An 18,359-nucleotide genomic window follows, 5' to 3' on the forward strand; every position below is an offset into this window, starting at 1 on the left:
CCAACACGATGGTTGAGCCTGCTCCCTGCAATTGACAGACTTATCACCACCTGGCCAGCTGTGCGGAGCTACTTCTTGTCGCTGGGAGAGGAGGAGTGCCCCCGTGTCCTCTGGGAAGCGCTCCGGGGTAACGAGCATGGAGAGGAAAATGAATGCAGCGAGTTGGAGGTCACTCCCTTCTTCTTGCAAAATACTTTAAAGATGTTCACTGGTGCTGTGCTGAGTCTTGAGAGTGACAGTCTCACCTCAGTTGAAGTGTATGCGCTGATGAAGGGCCTCCGAACCAAACTGCAGCAGCGCAAAAAGGATGCTTTTTTCGGAGCAAAAGTTGACCGTGTCCTCCTCTCCTCCGTTAATCTTAGGGTTGACAGGCTCAAGAGAGAATTCACGAGTTTCTATGATACCGCGGAGCAATACCTTGAGAAATGGTTCGATTTCTCCGAAACTGGGCACCTGTTCAACATCCAGTGTTTCAATCTAAAGGAAAAGCAAGAAATCAGCTACCAGAAATTAACCGCAGCTGTATCTGCCCTTCAGATGGAGGATGAGCTTGACCTGGACGAGCTCTACAACAAAAGCTGTGTTCTGAAAGAGATATTGCCTCATCTGGAGATACACAGTCACCCTGTAGGTGAGCTTTGGGGCCAAGCACTCAGGAGCAGGTCTGCGTTCCCACAGTATGCCAAGCTACTGTCTTTCATTTTGAGCATCCCCGCGAGCAATGCATACTCAGAACGGGTGTTTTCAATTATGAAAGGTGACTGGACCGATGTGAGAAACGCAGCGAAATCAAAGTAAAAATTAATTTGGTGATGAATTACGCAGAGTTCCATAAATACATCCTGGGAAAGACAGGAGTGCTGGAAACAGTGAAAACCTCCGCGAAATATGCTGACGTCGGGCCTCCACAACCTAGGTAGGCTATGTGTGAATTTAAAGTTTTATTGTTTCTATTCATTTATCTAATTAGTCTATATGCACAAAGACAATACGACCCTTTTGTCCCCTTTTTGTTTTAAGCCTTGATGAAGAGAGCGCAAGTTGCTGCAGCCGCGAGGAGGACAGTGATGCACGCTAAGGAGTGATTGATTGTTCGCAGCACTGTGTACCTACAAAGAATCACTACACAATTATTTCGTTATTTTCGTTTACTCAGCTACAACAGTCATTGTTTTTTTTTCTTTTCACAATGACATCTGTGTTCATGATTTTAATATTTAGACTAAAGACTAATGACAGTTGATCTTTGAATAAAAATGTTCGAAATTCATTATCTTTGAAATTCATTATACTATTAGCAGCTTTTAAATAAAAAAAACGACACAAACTGTCTTTGACAATACTACTGACCTCAGACCAAAACACGGCAAGTTAAGTAAGTTAAGCCTTATAGCTACCAGCAATGAATCGCATAGGAGAGCATGGAGGAAACTGATCATGTATGTTCATGTAACGACTCACAACTCCTTTATTATTTTGGATTGGCAACCACGTAAACACATCGTAATCCATAGTGTAAGCTACATTTAAAAGCATCAAAATAGACCCGCTGTTAAATGTTAAACACAATACAACTAACGTTACACAAATATGCCGCAAGTTGTGCCGCCTTGCCGTCAAGTGTTTCATTAGTAGGTACCGATAGTGTAGGAAAACCGTGACGTTTTCTACTACATAATTACGCGCATGTGTGATACAGATCGTGCAGGTGGAACGGATTGTGTACCGACAGCAACAGTTCATAGCCAGGTCAGATTACGTCAGAGTTGGTTGCCGTTTGTTGGAAAACTGTTCACACCGCGCAGACATTCCATGACCCGATAAACACCGATTAAACATGTTCAGTCCGGTGAAACAGACTGAGATGTCTTAAAGACAGAAATGTCTTATTTTGGCTCAAAAATGGGTTGAATACATGCGGTTCATGTATCTCTTCTTTAGTCTGTTGGCTCTTTAGGTTTTTTACTGGCACACATCACTTACACATTTTGCACTTACAGCGGAGTGTTGAGACTGTTGACATATTTGTGCCCATATGTACATATTATATACTGGTTTTATTTTTTAATGAATATTTTCTAAAATTGTATGATGTTTTTGTTGAGTTAATATTACACAATACTTTTTCTGACCTTTTTGAATCTTGCCCCTGACAAATAGACCAAATTACAAAAAAAAGACTAAAACTAACACTAAAACTAATAAAAACTAAACTAAAACTAAGCATTTTCAAAAAATAAAAACTAAACTAAACTAGCAAACCCACTTTAAAAACTAATTAAAACTAAACTGAATTTGAAAACAAAAAGTCAAAACAAAATAAAAACTAATGAAAAATGCAAAACTATAATAACCTTGCTCCAGACTCACCTTATGAGACTCCACAGCCTCTCTCAGCTGCTGAAGATCTTTCTCTCTCTGCTGGATCCTCTGCTGGAATGACCTCTGCGTCTCCTTCAGCTGGTGCTAAAGGACAAACCAATGACAGGAGAAACATCACATAAATCATCATGGTGTTAAAGGACAAACCAATGACAGGAGAAACATCACATAAATCATCAAGTAAACAGATATGAATCCAGTATCAGTGAAGTGGTGAGATTGAGGGGTTAAAGATCTTGTATGATAAGATTATAAGATCAATCATAAGTGCCAGAATTATTTAATCAATGCCTAGCCTTTGCAGGGATAGTTCACCCAGAAATGTAAATTCTTTCATTGTTTACTCGTCCTCACATCTTTACAAACTCACATCCTCACGTCTTTTTTGTAAAGCACAAAAAAAGATATTATGAAGAATTTATCTGTTTCTAGAGCCTAAATCAAATATGGTGACATGCCAATCACATCAAATGCATGTCATATGACTAAACATGCTATCATATTTGATTTTTCTTATAATTTCAGAAGACTTAAGGTGTATTCCAATTCACGTACTTATGCACTATTCTATGACGTTTTTAAGTATTGTTATAGTGTAAGTTAATTAAAATAAGTTGTTTGTGTTAGTTATTTCATGTATTCATAATGAGTTCTGTATATATATATATATATATATATATATATATATATATATATATATATATATATATATATATATATATATATATATATATATATATATATATATATATATACACACACTCACCTAAAGGATTATTAGGAACACCATACTAATACTGTGTTTGACCCCCTTTCGCCTTCAGAACTGCCTTAATTCTACGTGGCATTGATTCAACAAGGTGCTGAAAGCATTCTTTAGAAATGTTGGCCCATATTGATAGGATAGCATCTTGCAGTTGATGGAGATTTGTGGGATGCACATCCAGGGCACGAAGCTCCCGTTCCACCACATCCCAAAGATGCTCTATTGGGTTGAGATCTGGTGACTGTGGGGGCCATTTTGGTACAGTGAACTCATTGTCATGTTCAAGAAACCAATTTGAAATGATTTGAGCTTTGTGACATGGTGCATTATCCTGCTGGAAGTAGCCATCAGAGGATGGGTACATGGTGGTCATAAAGGGATGGACATGGTCAGAAACAATGCTCAGGTAGGCCGTGGCATTTAAACGATGCCCAATTGGCACTAAGGGGCCTAAAGTATGCCAAGAAAACATCCCCCACAAGATTACACCACCACCACCAGCCTGCACAGTGGTAACAAGGCATGATGGATCCATGTTCTCATTCTGTTTACGCCAAATTCTGACTCTACCATCTGAATGTCTCAACAGAAATCGAGACTCATCAGACCAGGCAACATTTTTCCAGTCTTCAACTGTCCAATTTTGGTGAGCTTGTGCAAATTGTAGCCTCTTTTTCCTATTTGTAGCAGAGATGAGTGGTACCCGGTGGGGTCTTCTGCTGTTGTAGCCCATCCGCCTCAAGGTTGTGCATGTTGTGGCTTCACAAATGCTTTGCTGCATACCTCGGTTGAAACGAGTGGTTATTTCAGTCAAAGTTGCTCTTCTATCAGCTTGAATCAGTCAGCCCATTCTCCTCTGACCTCTAGCATCAACAAGGCATTTTCGCCCACAGGACTGCCGCATACTGGATGTTTTTCCATTTTCACACCATTCTTTGTAAACCCTAGAAATGGTTGTGCATGAAAATCCTGAGCAGATTGTGAAATACTCAGACCGGCCCGTCTGGCACCAACAACCATGCCACGCTCAAAATTGCTTAAATCACCTTTCTTTCCCATTCTGACATTCAGTTTGGAGTTGTCTTGACCAGGAGATTGGAGATTGTCTTGACCAGGACCACACCCCTAAATGCATTGAAGCAACTGCCATGTGATTGGTTGATTAGATAATTGCATTAATGAGAAATTGAACAGGTGTTCCTAATAATCCTTTAGGTGAGTGTATATATATCAGATGTTGCTACATCATCACGCGGGGATTAGTTTACTGTTTGATTTACATTTAGTGTCAGTATGCTCGCAGGCTCTGGTGCAGATGGTTGCATATAAACCCATCAGTGCTGGGCAAGAGCATAAACCCCCGCTATTGTAAAGTTGTGATTAAATAAGTTAAGTGAAGTTTCTTAAACAGATTCACTTTCTTGTGTGCTTCTCTTCACACCTCCTCGGATGCTGTTAAATGAAAGACTAAAGCACAACAAGTGGTTTCAGTAGAGCATGATTGACAGTCATCAGCGAATTGTGAGTGTGGTGAACTGCTGGGACATCCTTTGTGAGTTGATGGGCATTTTAATCACTGCAAAACATTTGTTGTGAAGTATTAAACACTGATTGACCACGTTTAGTCATTGCATTTACCGCAAATTAACGGAGATAAGAGCATCACAGAGTTTCCCTTCCCCCAGCGGAGAGGCGTGGCGCTGGCAGTCTGCCAAATCCAGCACTGCTGTTGACTGCCTGCCAAGTTTCATGGACACTATACGAAACAGCCTTGCAAATCTACGTTGAAACTCACAAGCCACACAATATATTTGAGTATTAATAAATAATAATTAAAAAAAGAAATCAAAAAAAGAAAAAAATAAGTGTAAGAAAAGTTTTCTAGTTAAATTGTAATACAAAATGGATCTGAGTTTAAGTCCAACTTGGTGCATCAGCTGCTCCAGACCCCCCACAATGGCTACAGGCTGTTCTGTCACAACAAAATAAGCGACACCAACATGCCATTTCGCCTCTGCTCCAAAGACTGGAAGCGACAGAGTCCAGTTTGTTTACTCTCATGCAGCAGCCTAATGCCAGCAAAGTAACCTGTGGTCCCCACCCACATAAAGACACTACCACAATTGCAGCTGCCCGATAGAACCCTTGTAACAGACGGAGATGTCACAGGGCCTGGCCCTGATGTAAGATCCAGAACTCGTGCACAAGGACCTAGCCATTATAATGGCTCTTTCAACTTGGGCCCAAACATGCACACACCTTTAACTGCTTCAGTGCCCACCCATCACCTCACAACCCCTCGTGGTAGAGCTACAGATGGACCTAAAGTTGAACTTGATGCTTATGATGGTAAAGATGACTGAGACTCTTTCATAATTTCTTTTGAGCGCAGAGCTGTCATTTAAAGATGGAGTACAGTAGAAAGAGTGGATAAACTCCATGAATGTTTACAGGGAGTTGCTGTCAGATATCTGTGCTCATTACCCGAACACATACGTGAAGATTACTTTCTGCTGAAAGAACAGCTGGCTTTCCAACTTAGCCAAAGAGAGCCTCCCACCACAGCACGGAGGAGACTTGGAGAACTGCGGCAGTCTAAAGAAACTGTTTCAGAGTTTGCTGAGGAGGTTCACAGGCTGGTAATTTTGCTTATCCTGGGGTTGACACTGAGGTCAGGGAGCAAATTGCTGCTGATGCTTTTCTCAAAGGGCTGCGCAACCAAAAAGTGACATACAAGGTTATGAACCGCGACCCTGTATCACTGGATGATGCACAACGGCTAGTATCATCTTATGAACACAACTTTAAAGCCACACTCGGACAAGACTTCGATCAGAGGGGGAGGACATGTTGAGTATCCTGGGCTGATCAAAACATGGACCCTGATGAGGAGCCACAGGAGTTGCAATCACGTAGAGTGCAGGCACAGGGCTATGTTACACAGCTCCAGCTGCAAACACTCATTGATAAAGTTGATAAGCTTCAACTACCCATAGACCGTCTGCCTCCTCCCACTTCTGTTGTTCTTCCTTCTACTGTAAGACCCACCCAACAAATAAATTCCAGTATGGCAGTCAGAATTGGCACAAAAGTGTTGGAGTGGACAGTTTGCATTGCACCAATTCAGGATGCCTTGCTCCTGGGCTTAGATTTCCTAAAAGCTGCTCATTTCACCATATATGCTTCCGGTAAAGTTTTCATGGGCTCAGAACTCATCCCAGCCTATATATCTGAAGGCAAAGGGCCAGACTATGCCATTTCAAGAGTGATGATAGTGGGTGATTTCACTGTGCCACCAGAGTGTGAATGTCTAGTTTGAGGTGTGTTAGATGACCCGAAACCAGACCTCCCTGCTGTTCTAGAGCCTGTTAGCCAGGCTGATGGAGTGTCTTCAGGCAGTATCATGATTAACATGGAACAGAGGATCCCTGTCAGGCTATGCAATGTCTCAGCTTCCAGCAGACTCTTATCACACAGAGTCTGTTTGGGTGTGCTCACCAAAGCATATCCTGATGCTCAAGAGAAGGGAAAGAGGGCCTACTCAGTTCCAATCGACACTCAGTTGTATAAAAAAGGTGGGGACTCAGTGCCACAAGACCCTGACAGTGAGCCTCTAGATGAGCACAACATAAGAAGGGTGTCATCACCAAATGCTCTTGACCTTCCAGAACACCTCAGACAGTTGTTCACTTCTGCAAGCGAAACGCTCACTGAACAGCAACAAGAGATGTTAGTGGCTCTGCTGAGTGAACATCAAGCAGTTTTTGCAGCAACTGATGATGATCTTGGGAAGTTCTCTGCTCTGCAGCACAGCATAGACACCGGACTGTGTCAGTCTGTTCGACAGCCAGTACGACGTACCCATTTAGGGTTCTGGAATGAGGAGGAAACACATTTCAAGAAAATGCTTGATTCAGGTATTGTTGTCCCCTCAAGCTCACAGTGGCCATCCCCTATTGTCCTTGTAAGAAAAAAGATTATCGCCAGCTTAATGATCTTAACCAAAAATAGAGGAATGCCTGGATGTGCTGGGTGGTGCAAAGACTTACTCTACACTTGACCTTCAGTCAGGATATTAGCAGATTGAATTGAAATTGGCTCGCAGAGGTTTTTCAGAGGTTGCAGGATTATGGACTGAAACTTAAGCCCTCAAAATGCCAGCTACTAAGAGATGAAGTCCTGTTTCTTGGTCACGTTGTGAGCGGTGAAGGAATTAAGACCAATCCAGCCCTCATTAATGACCAATTAAGACCAATCCAGCCCTCATTAATGACCAGTATCTAGGAACACCAGTCTTTCCTGGGTCTGTGCAATTATTATAGGAGGTTTGTTGCCAAGATTGCTGAAATCACTACACCACTGACAAAGCTACTCAACAAAGGGACTCCCTTCTCCTGGGAAAAGGAGCAGCAAAAGGCATTCAAACATCTGATGCCTCACAACTGCACCCATCTTGGTGTTCCCAATTACATCAGGACAGTTTGTCTTGGACACCGATGCGTCCATCTAGAGCATTGGAGCAGTACTCTCACAGTTACAGTGGGGGGAAGAGGTGGTTATCTCATTTGCCAGCTGTCTCCTCACACCAGCACACAAGAGGTACTATGTCACACGTAAAGAACTCCTAGCAGTTGTCAGATTCACAAGACAGTTCCGCCACTATTTGGTGGGGTTTAACTTCATATTGAAGACGGATCACAGCAGCCTAACATGGCTATACAGGTTTAAGTGACCAAAAGGCCAACTTGCTAGGTGGCTTGAAGAACTCAGCCAGTACAACTTTGTCATTGAGCATAGGCCGGGTACACACCATGCTGACACACTGCTGAACCTTGTGACTGTTATCAAGCAGGAAGACAGCTAGATAGCTTGCCGTGCAAGGGCTGTCCCTTCTGTCCAAAGATCTAATATCTTCCTCAAATCTGGCCCATTGATGGTGATGATGCTATCCCCTTGGTGGTAAGATGCACACACTCGCTCAACTGTCAGAATAAAGGTAGTGGCACTAATACTCCTAGTCTTGTTAATGAAGAAGGTGATAACAACCCAGGTCCTACCTCAAACTAGCTGCAACCGCTGAGCCTTGAAAGTCTTAGGGAAGAACAATTAGCTGACCCAGACCTTTCTGTTCTCCATAAATGGATGTCTGATAGTTCCTTGCCTGCTAAGGAAGGGGTCATGATGCAGAGCCCAGCGGTTCGCAAGTACTGGCTGTGTTGGTCTCAAGTGGATATGCGAGATGGGGTCCTCTTATCGTTGGGATTATGTCACTGGAGGTATGTCATCTATGCGCTTACTTTTTCTGGTTTCGCTAAAGAATGAGGTTCTCCAAGCCTGTCAAAATCTAGCAAAAGCAGGTCATGTAGGGGAGGAAAAGAAGCTTATGTGCCTCCGCAGGCGTTACCACTGGTACAATATGGGGAGCAATGTACGCCTTTTCGTCAAGAAGTGCCCACAGTGTAGTTCCTGTAAGACAACTAGTCCAATGGGAAGGGCCAAGCTCCAGAACTACCAGGCTGGAGCACATATGGATCAACTCCATCTTGATGTCCTAGGACCATTCCCAGAATCCAAGTCAGGTACATCCTCGTTATAATCGACCAGTTTACACACTGGGTAGAGGCGTTCCCTGTCCCTGAACAAGGAGCTGAGACAACAGCAAAGAGGTTGGTATTTGACTTCATCTCATGCTTTGGTGCTCCCCTTGAGATTCACACTGGCTAAGGACGGAACTTTGAGAGTTTGCCTGTTACAAGTAACCAAGACCCGGATCACACCATATCATCCAGTTTTTAACGGACATGTGGAAATGTTCAATAGAACGCTCTTGCAGATGATATGGTGCTATGTGGACCAAAGTCAGCATAATTGGGATAAACATCTTCCCTTACTCATTGCAGCATACTGGAGCACTCTGCATTCAGCAAAAGGTTTAACACCAAATCAGCTAATGCTGGGGCGAGAAGTTTTCCAGCCACATAACATCTGGTTAAGGATGGCTGAGTTTACAGGGGAGCTAAAGGTCAATCTGAGTTTGTCCAGGAACTGCAAGCTAACCTGCAGCAGGCCCATCAAGTGGCGTGCCAGAACATACACTCTGCTCAGACTCACCAGAAGAAGGTCTATGACTTACGAGCCAGAGAGAAGTCCTACCAAGTAGGTGGTCTTGTGTTGGTGAGGGTCAGTAGCAGACAAAATGGCTACAGACCAAAACTCCAAGCCCAATGGCAAGAGCCATTCATTGTCACAGCATGCCTTGGACCAGTGCTCTACCGAGTGAGAAAATACTGCATCATGATCGCTTGCAACCCTATCTAAGTGACCACATACCTGCTTGGATGCAGCGTCTGTGAAGCAAATACACCTGCACAGAGGAAGGCTCCTTGGTTCCAATAACTGCTCAGGTACCTGTAACCACAGAGGCAGAAGTGCCAAACCTTACACCCTCTGACAACACTGTGTCGGAAGAGCCTCCGACCCTTCTTGTAATTGACTCTAGCTGTGATCCTAGTCCCTGTGGAAATGAGGGGCCGAAGACAAAAAGGGGACAGCTTGTTCGAGCCCCAAGTTGTTATATGAACTGAAAAGAAAAAGTTAACTGTTCACCCTCAGTGGTGCAGAAGAGACTCTGCAGAGCAGAGTGTTAGTTAATTTAAAAAAAAGTTGTTTGTGTTACAGTTATTTCATGTATTCATAATGAGTTCTATATTACCCATCAGATGTGGCTACGACATCACGTGAAGATTAGTTCACTGTTTGTTTGGCTCGCAGGCTCTGGTGTGGATGGTTGTATATAAACCCATCAGCTCAATAAACTTAAATTAAAAAATTTAATTCATACACTACATGGATGAGTACATAGTGCATAAGTACTTAGTGTGTAAGTGCATAGTGTATAGTGCGTTATTTGGGACGCAACTTTAGATTACCCCCTTTGGAGTTGTATGGATTTCTTTTATGCTACTTTAATGTACTTTTTAAATATTGAAACTTTCGGACCATGTTGACTTTAAATATACATACAGATGAGACATTTCTTAAAATACCTTCATTTGTGTTCCTCAGAAAACAGAAATTCCAGTTTAGAATAACACGAGTAAATGATGAATGTACTTTTTTTTGATGAACTACTGGTTCAAATGGGTCCTTTTATGCTTTTTTTCTTGTTCACCTTTCTTTAGTGTGTAATGTTGCTGTTTGAGCATGAAAATGTCTGCAAAGTTACAAAGTTCCTCCAGCAGGAGTTATTCTCTATATTAGTGTCACTGTTTCTGAACTCCCTGAAACACCTCCATTATAGTCGAGTTTTCTTCTGGGAATGAACACATCACTATATTCCTCATATTAAATAATTCCTGCCCAAGGCATACACAAAGTAAAGGGTTCTCACCATTATTATAATGACGGCTTTCTGAACCATGCAGTTCGATGCAGGTCAGATGTTATAAATGAAGTTACAAATGTAGGTTCAGGAGGAGTCTAATCATACAGTCCTGTCAATCATCATTTTGAGCATATATAAGCAGCAGTCATTGAGCCGTCCCAGGAACAATTCTTCCGGCATCCCTGCACATCCCCATTGCCGTTTATGGTAAAGTAAGCAGTAGATCAATCACAGCGGACTGCGATTTTCGGAAGGCAACCTATTATGCCCCTTTATACAAGATGTTATTTAAGTCTCAGGTGTCTGTGAAGTTTCAGCTCAAAATACCTCATAGATAATTTATTATACCATGTTGTAAATCCCCATTTATGAGTAGAAGGAAAATCAGGTAACAATTTATAATAACGTTCAGTTATAAGTCATTTATGAATTATTAGTTAATGATTAACAAATCATTTACAAAACATGAATATACATTTATAAATGATTGATAACTGATATACTAATATTTAATGAATGTTTTATTAATTCAGTTATAAGTCATTTATAAATTATTTGTTAATTATGAACAAATCATTTACAAAATATGGCTATATGTTCATAAATGATGTGATATGTTAACATTTTATGAATGTTTTATTAATTCAGTTGTGAGACACTTATACGTTTTTAGTTAATGATGAACGAATCATTTACAAAACATGAATATACATTCATAAATGATTGATAAGTGTTATGCTAACAATTTACAAATGTGTTGTAAGTTATCTTAATCAAATAAATCAAACAGATCATTAGTAGATGGTTTATAAGTTATTAGTTGATACATTATCACTTATAATAATCGAAGTATTTATGACAAAATTGTTTTAGTATCATTATCTCAATAAACAATTGTTAATCATGAACAAATGTTGAACAAACCATTAGTAAATGATCAGTTTATGATTTAATGATGAAGTTGTAAGCTGGTCAGTGTTCAAAAGCACAAACATGCAGGTATGCTAAAGCACTATTTTTAAGAAGAGTAATTTATTTGTTTTGAAGTGGATAAACATTTTTAAATGCCTTACAGTCAGGTGATTCCAGTGGATTATATTAAATTATCATCAACACAGATTTGTGTTCTGCGTTCTGTGTGTGGGATCTACTGATAAAGTGAACCTCTGAACCGGTTTTACCTTCCACTGAAGCTCACATCAGGTGCACAGAGTTAAACACTCCACGTGTTTCAGAGAAGACAGCTGTCTATACCCTAACCAGTCAGCACTTACACTGCAGTGCACACTACAAAGTGTTCAACACCTGTTATAGATGATGTGTAAATGCATCATTTGTAGACCTTTCTTACCTGTTACAAATGATTTGTATATGTATATTAAGTCATTTATAATGCTTTCTGCATCCCCTATTCCAGTGGTTCCCTTTCAGTCGGTCACGTTCGACGTACGTCAGTAGTGACCGACGAATTGGGATATCGCTTAGAGAGCCCTATCATCTTCGTGTAAACTAAAACAAGCCAATGGAATTGGCGTGCGAAATTTGCATAATGCGCACCGCCCCCGACAGGTGTATATAAATAGGAAGCGGATGCAATCGCACTCTGTCTTTCGCTTCGGAGCCATTCTCTGGTGTCCTATTTAGAAGACTCCTTTCTTCGTTTTGTTTATTCTAAAACATTGCCTCAGAAGAGGATTACAGCGAGCTGTCAGTGCTGGTGAGAGGGCACGTTCAGCGAGGTCGCGAGTGTCCGAGGAGCTGAGCTATAAGCTCTAAAACTGCTGTTTTCACAGCAACACAAAGAGTGTGTGTGTGTAGCGATTTGGGCCGGTTCCTCGGTGTGTCAGGGAGTGGTGTACCTGACACATCGCGTCGCTCCCTGGGTGCTTCAGCACGAGTGAGTTGACTTCCCCTTCTAAAAGAGCTTTACAGACGAACCCTGACAGTATGTCATTTCGTCTGTGCGTTACTGGGTGCGGTCGTTCCCTGGTCCCTGCTGATGGGCACAATCGCTGCATCTCGTGTTTGGGCGTTCAGCACGCTGAAGCAGCTTTTGTGGATGCTTCATGTTCCCATTGCGGGAACATGACCACCGCGGTGCTGAGGTCGAGGCTCTCCTTCCTGAAGTCTCAGGAAGCGGGGGTCCCCTCTCCTATGCCGCGTACGACCGTTTTTTCCGGCCCCGGGAACCGGAATGACGGTACGGCGCTGTATAGGGAGGGCGGCCTGAGGATAACGGTCAGGGCTCCCCCGCCGAGCGGAAACGCTCCTCGGGCCCCTGCCCCCTCGTCAGCACTGCAACCCATCTTGCCGCCGTTGGTTTCCGCTGGGCCCTCTTCGGACTGTCCAGCCGTTACCTTTGGTGCGCCGGCGGAGGATCAGATGTCGATCGCTGCGTCGGAAGGCGAGTTTGAGAATTCGGGGGAGGAAGATCCGGACGCGCTGCCGCCCTCTGGGATCCCGAACTCTCGGCTGTGCTCTCTCGGGCCGCCTTGTGCGTCGGGCTTGAGTGGAACCCTCCACCCTGTCCCGGCCCATCTCGGCTGGATGATTGGTACTTGGGGGGGGGTCGCGCTGGTCAGCCCCAGCGTCCCGCCCCAATGCCTTTCTTCCCGGAGGTGCATGATGAGGTGACCAGGTCTTGGCAGACACCGTATAGTGCCCGTACCAGGCCTGGCCCCGCGTCCGCCTTCACCTCCCTGGACGGCGGGGTAGCCAGGGGGTACGCGAGGATCCCGCCAGTCGAGCGGTCCGTTGCGATGCAGTTGTGTCCAACGGCCACTGGCTGGCGTGGTGAGCCGCGTCTCCCATCCCGGGCCTGTAAGTTCTCAACCGGTCTGACTGAGAAAGCTTACAGTTCCTGTGGGCAGGCTGCCTCCGCCCTGCACGCGATGGCCCTCTTGCAGGTTCACCAAGCAAAGGCGCTGTCGGAGATGCCCCAGGAAGGTCCTGACCGACAGCTGCTTGGGGAGCTGCGTGCTGCCACTGACCTTGCCCTCCGGGCAACGAAGGTGACAGCACGCGCTGTTGGTCATGCGATGTCTACCTTGGTAGTCCAGCAACGCCACCTCTGGCTGACCCTCGCGGACATGCGGGATGCCGACAAGCAGCGGTTCCTAAATTCCCCCGTGTCCCCGGTCGGCCTATTCGGTGACGCGGTGGAGAGCTTCGCCCAACAGTTCTCCGCTGCACAGAAGCAGGCTGAGGCTATCAGTCACGTCATGCCACGGCGGTCCGCTGCTGCCTCCACCCAGCCGCCCGTGGCTCAGCCTCAGCCCGCTCGTCGCCGAGGGCGCCCGCCTGCATCATCCTCCGCCCCTGCTAAAACGGCAAAGCAGCAGCCTACACCAGCCAGGCAGCAGGGTGCCGGTCGCGGGCGTGGTGCCCAGCCCGTCTCCGCTAAGCCCGGTGGTAAACGGAAGAGCAAAACACGGCACTGAGACGGGCAACCTGGAGGGGAAGGTTCTCGCTCTTCGGGAGAAAATACCATCGTCTCTCCCACCCCCGGAGGAGGGCCGGGGGAATTTGTGATGTCTGTCTATCAACCGCCGCTGGCTCCCCGGAGTCCAGCGGTACCCACTTTTTCACAAAAAGAGCAGTTTCCTCAAACTCCAGGTCACAACAAGGTGTGTCTGCCAGTGTGTCAGGCCCTGCCTCGCCGCTGACAGCTCCCTCCCCATTCGCCAGCAGGCGGCAGTGTGATGGCGCAGACCGCGCCCCGTGCGCCGTCTCCCATGCACACTGCTGCCTCGCAGAGTCCGACCCCACTCCGGGCCGCTCCCAAGCCGTCCGAGTCAGGTCCCTCTCTGCCTCGCTGCCTCACCCCCGGTGCGTCTGTGGTGCCTTTGGTCCTGCTGGCTCGGAGTCTGGAGGCGTGGTTCACGCTTTCCAGCCCGTCCCGCTGGCTCATTCGCACTATCAGACTCGGCTATGCGATTCAGTTCGCCCGGCGTCCCCCGGTCTTCAGGGGTGTCCACTTCACTCAGGTGTCGTTGGACAATGCACCTGTTCTCCGGGCGGAGATTGCTGTCCTCCTGGCGAAGGATACAATCGAGCCGGTCCCTCCAGCCGATATGAAGTCGGGGTTCTACAGCCCCTACTTCATTGTACCGAGAAAGGGCGGTGGGCTACGGCCAATCCTGGACCGTCCCCAGGATTGGTTTGCAGCAATAGACCTGAAGGACGCGTACTTTCATGTCTCGATTCTGCCTCGACACAGACCCTTCCTCCGGTCTGCGTTCGAGGGTCGGGCATGTCAGTACAAAGTCCTACCCGACATGGTTTTAGCTCCCAGCCGGTTGGGTCTTCAGGTCAACTGGGACAAGAGCAAACTTGCCCCCGGGCAGAGGATCTCTTGTCTCGGTCTCGAGCTAGACTCGGACGCACGGACTGCGCGTCTCACCGAGGCGCGCGTCCAGTCGGTGTTGAACTGCCTGAGCTCGCTCAAGTGCAGGACAGCGGCTCCACTGAAAGATTTTCAGAGGCTCCTGGGGCATATGGCATCTGCAGCCGCGGTAACGCCGCTCGGATTGCTTCATATGAGACCGCTTCAACACTGGCTCCGCGGCCGGGTCCCGAGATGGGCGTGGCAGTGCGGCACGCTCCGTGTCCCCGTGACACCGAGCTGCCGTCGCACCCTTGTCCGGTGGTCGGACCCTTCGTTCCTGCGGGCCGGAGTACCCCTCGAACGAGTGTCCAGGCACGCTGTGGTCTCCACAGATGCCTCTGCCACGGGATAGGGGGCCACGTACAACGGGCATGCAGTGACAGGTCTTTGGACGGGGCCTCAGCTGCATTGGCATATCAATTGCCTCGAGTTGCTAGCGGTTCGTCTCGCGCTGGCCCGCTTCAAGAAGCTGTTGTCAGGCAAGCACGTTCTAGTCCGCTCACACAGCACTGCGGCCGTTGCGTACATCGACCGTCAAGGTGGTCTACGCTTCCGTCGCATGTCGCAACTCGCCCGCCATCTCTTGTTGTGGAGTCAGAAGTATCTGAGGTCCCTTCGGGCCACTCGTGTCTCAGGTGTGCTCAACCGTGCAGCCGACGAGCTCTCACGGCAGCCTCCACTTGCGGGCGAGTGGCGGCTCCACCCCCAGGCGGTCCAGCTGATTTGGCAGCATTTCGGCGAGGCCCAGGTAGACCTGTTTGCCTCCCCGGAAACTGCCCACTGCCAGTGGTTTTATGCCCTGACCGGCGGCACGCTCGGCACGGATGCCCTGGCACACAGCTGGCCCCCGGGTCTGCGCAAATATGCGTTTCCTCCAGTGAGCCTTCTCGCACAACTCATGTGCAAGGTCAGGGAGGACGGGGAGCAGGTTCTGTTAGTGGCTCCGTACTGGCCCACTCGGACCTGGTTCTCAGACCTCATTCTCCTCGCGACAGCCCCTCCCTGGCCGATTCCTCTGAGGAAGGACCTCCTGACTCAGAGACGGGGCACCCTGTGGCACCCACGTCCCGATCTGTGGAACCTCCACGTGTGGTCCCTGGACGGGATGCGGAGGTTCTGAGTGATCTCCCGCAAGCGGTCGTAGACACCATCACTTCCGCTAGAGCTCCTTCCACTAGGAGTCTCTACGCGCTGAAGTGGAACCTGTTCGTCGAATGGTGCGCCTCTCGCCGAGAGGACCCCCGATCATGCTCGGTCAGATCTGTGCTTTCCTTCCTGCAAGAAGGGTTGGAGCGAAGGCTGTCTCCCTCCACCCTGAAGGTGTATGTTGCCGCTATCGCTGCACATCACCACGCAGTTGAGGGTAAGTCCCTGGGGAGACACGATCTGATCGTCAGGTTCCTGAGGGGGGCGAGGAGACTAAATCCTCCTCGCCCTTCCTCCGTACCCTCTTGGGATCTGACCCTGGTTCTCACAGCTCTCCGGGGTCATCCCTTTGAGCCTTTGCGATCAGTCGACCTGAAGGTTATGTCCCTAAAAACTGTCCTTCTGGTCGCATTGGCTTCCCTGAAGAGGGTAGGGGACCTGCATGCGTTTTCGGTCGACGAAGCGTGCCTAGAGTTCGGGCCCGGTGATTCTCACGTCATCCTGAGACCCCGGCCTGGATACGTGCCCAAGGTTCCTACCACTCCCTTCAGAGATCAGGTAGTGAACCTGCAAGCGCTGCCCTCGGAGGAGGCAGACCCAGCCCTAGCTTTGCTCTGTCCCGTCCGCGCTCTGCGCGTTTACGTGGATAGAACGCGAAGCTTCAGGACCTCAGATCAGCTCTTCATCTGTTACGGAGGCCAGCAGAAGGGAAAGGCTGTCTCCAAGCAGAGGATGGCCCACTGGATAGTGGATGCCATCGCCTTGGCGTATGAATCCCAAGGTGTGCCTTGCCCACTCGGGTTGAGAGCCCACTCCACCAGAGGGGTGGCCTCTTCCTGGGCGCTGGCTCATGGCGCCTCGCTGACAGATATCTGTAGAGCTGCGGGCTGGGCGACACCAAACACGTTCGCTAGGTTTTATAGCCTACGTGTAGAGCCGGTATCTTCACGTGTACTCGCATCCACTAGTCGGTAGACGTGTTGTACCCACTCTAAGTGTCGGCTTGCAATGCCAATGCCAGTCACCTGTCAGATGAGTCTCCCCCTACCCAGGTGGAGCCATCCCAGGGACCCCATATGCGTACTGCCCCCGGTCAAGTCCATATGTGTATTCTCCACGTAAACTCCTCCCCCATTGGGTAGGTAGTGGCTCCGCAGCGTCCCTTACGGGTTCGCTTCCCCAGTGTAGTCTAGTTTACTTAGTGGGTAGTGGTTAGACAGCAGTAAGCTCTCTCGGTGTAAGCTCGTCCCCTTCACCGCCAGCCGGTGCTATGGGCGGCTGAGCTTGCGCTGGGCACTGGAAGGGGTTTCGTAACTGTGGCGCTTTAGCTGGGATCCCAATTCGTCGGTCACTACTGACGTACGTCGAACGTGACCGACTGAAAGGGAACGTCTCGGTTACGTATGTAACCCTCGTTCCCTGAAGGAGGGAACGGAGACGTACGTCCCGTCGCCACAGTTTCTGTACCCTCGCTGTAGTGCGGACACCAGTTGTCTCCTCAGCGAAAAACAGAGTGCGATTGCATCCGCTTCCTATTTATATACACCTGTCGGGGGCGGTGCGCATTATGCAAATTTCGCACGCCAATTCCATTGGCTTGTTTTAGTTTACACAAAGATGATAGGGCTCTCTAAGCGATATCCCAATTCGTCGGTCACTACTGACATACGTCTCCGTTCCCTCCTTCAGGGAACGAGGGTTACATACGTAACCGAGACGTTCTCAAACCTGTCCTGGGGACCCCCCACCACTGCACATTTTGCATGTCACCCTCATCTAACACACCTGATTCAAGTCATCAGCTAATTAGTAGAGACTGCAAGAGTTGAATTGGGTGTGTTAGATGAGGGAGACATGCAAAATGTGCAGTGGTGGGGGGTCCCCAGGACAGGTTTGAGAACCACTGCCCTATTCTATAGTGTAAACCATCTCTTATAAATGTGTTACATACAGTATCATTTGCAGATCTTCTTTATAAATTCTGTACAAACTGCAAATTGTAAATTTACCATTTATTTGCCATATGCAAAGTATACCTTTCAGTTACAGGATATACAAATCTATACGAATCCTGATATTTAAATTATATATTTTTATACAAAAATTATAATATTTTTATGCAAATATATTTTACTATTATATAGATATCTTTGAGCCCCTAACTCACCCCTTATACCTAAACATGACCACTTTTTAGCCACTTCACAAAAATAAAAACACAATATATATACACAGTGACTGTAATCTTAGTTGATATACTATTGTATAAAAAGAATAATTTTAAGCTCCCTACT

General features: G+C 46.9%; 1 protein-coding gene across 1 annotated transcript in view; it reads right to left on the reverse strand.

The window, feature by feature from the left end:
* Positions 1-1,015: 1,015 nt before the first annotated feature.
* LOC125244446 (E3 ubiquitin/ISG15 ligase TRIM25-like) overlaps positions 1,016-18,359 on the reverse strand; it is a 30,026-nt gene continuing 12,682 nt past the window's right edge. Inside the window, exons 2-3 of the mRNA XM_048154528.1 lie at positions 2,360-2,466; positions 1,016-1,109 (exon numbers count right to left, since the gene is read on the reverse strand). Of these exons, the coding sequence (XP_048010485.1) occupies positions 1,016-1,109; positions 2,360-2,466 (201 nt within the window). The remainder of the gene's footprint in view (positions 1,110-2,359; positions 2,467-18,359) is intronic.

This window comes from Megalobrama amblycephala, linkage group LG14, assembly GCF_018812025.1.
Source record: "Megalobrama amblycephala isolate DHTTF-2021 linkage group LG14, ASM1881202v1, whole genome shotgun sequence".
In the NCBI taxonomy this organism is placed as follows: domain Eukaryota; kingdom Metazoa; phylum Chordata; class Actinopteri; order Cypriniformes; family Xenocyprididae; genus Megalobrama; species Megalobrama amblycephala.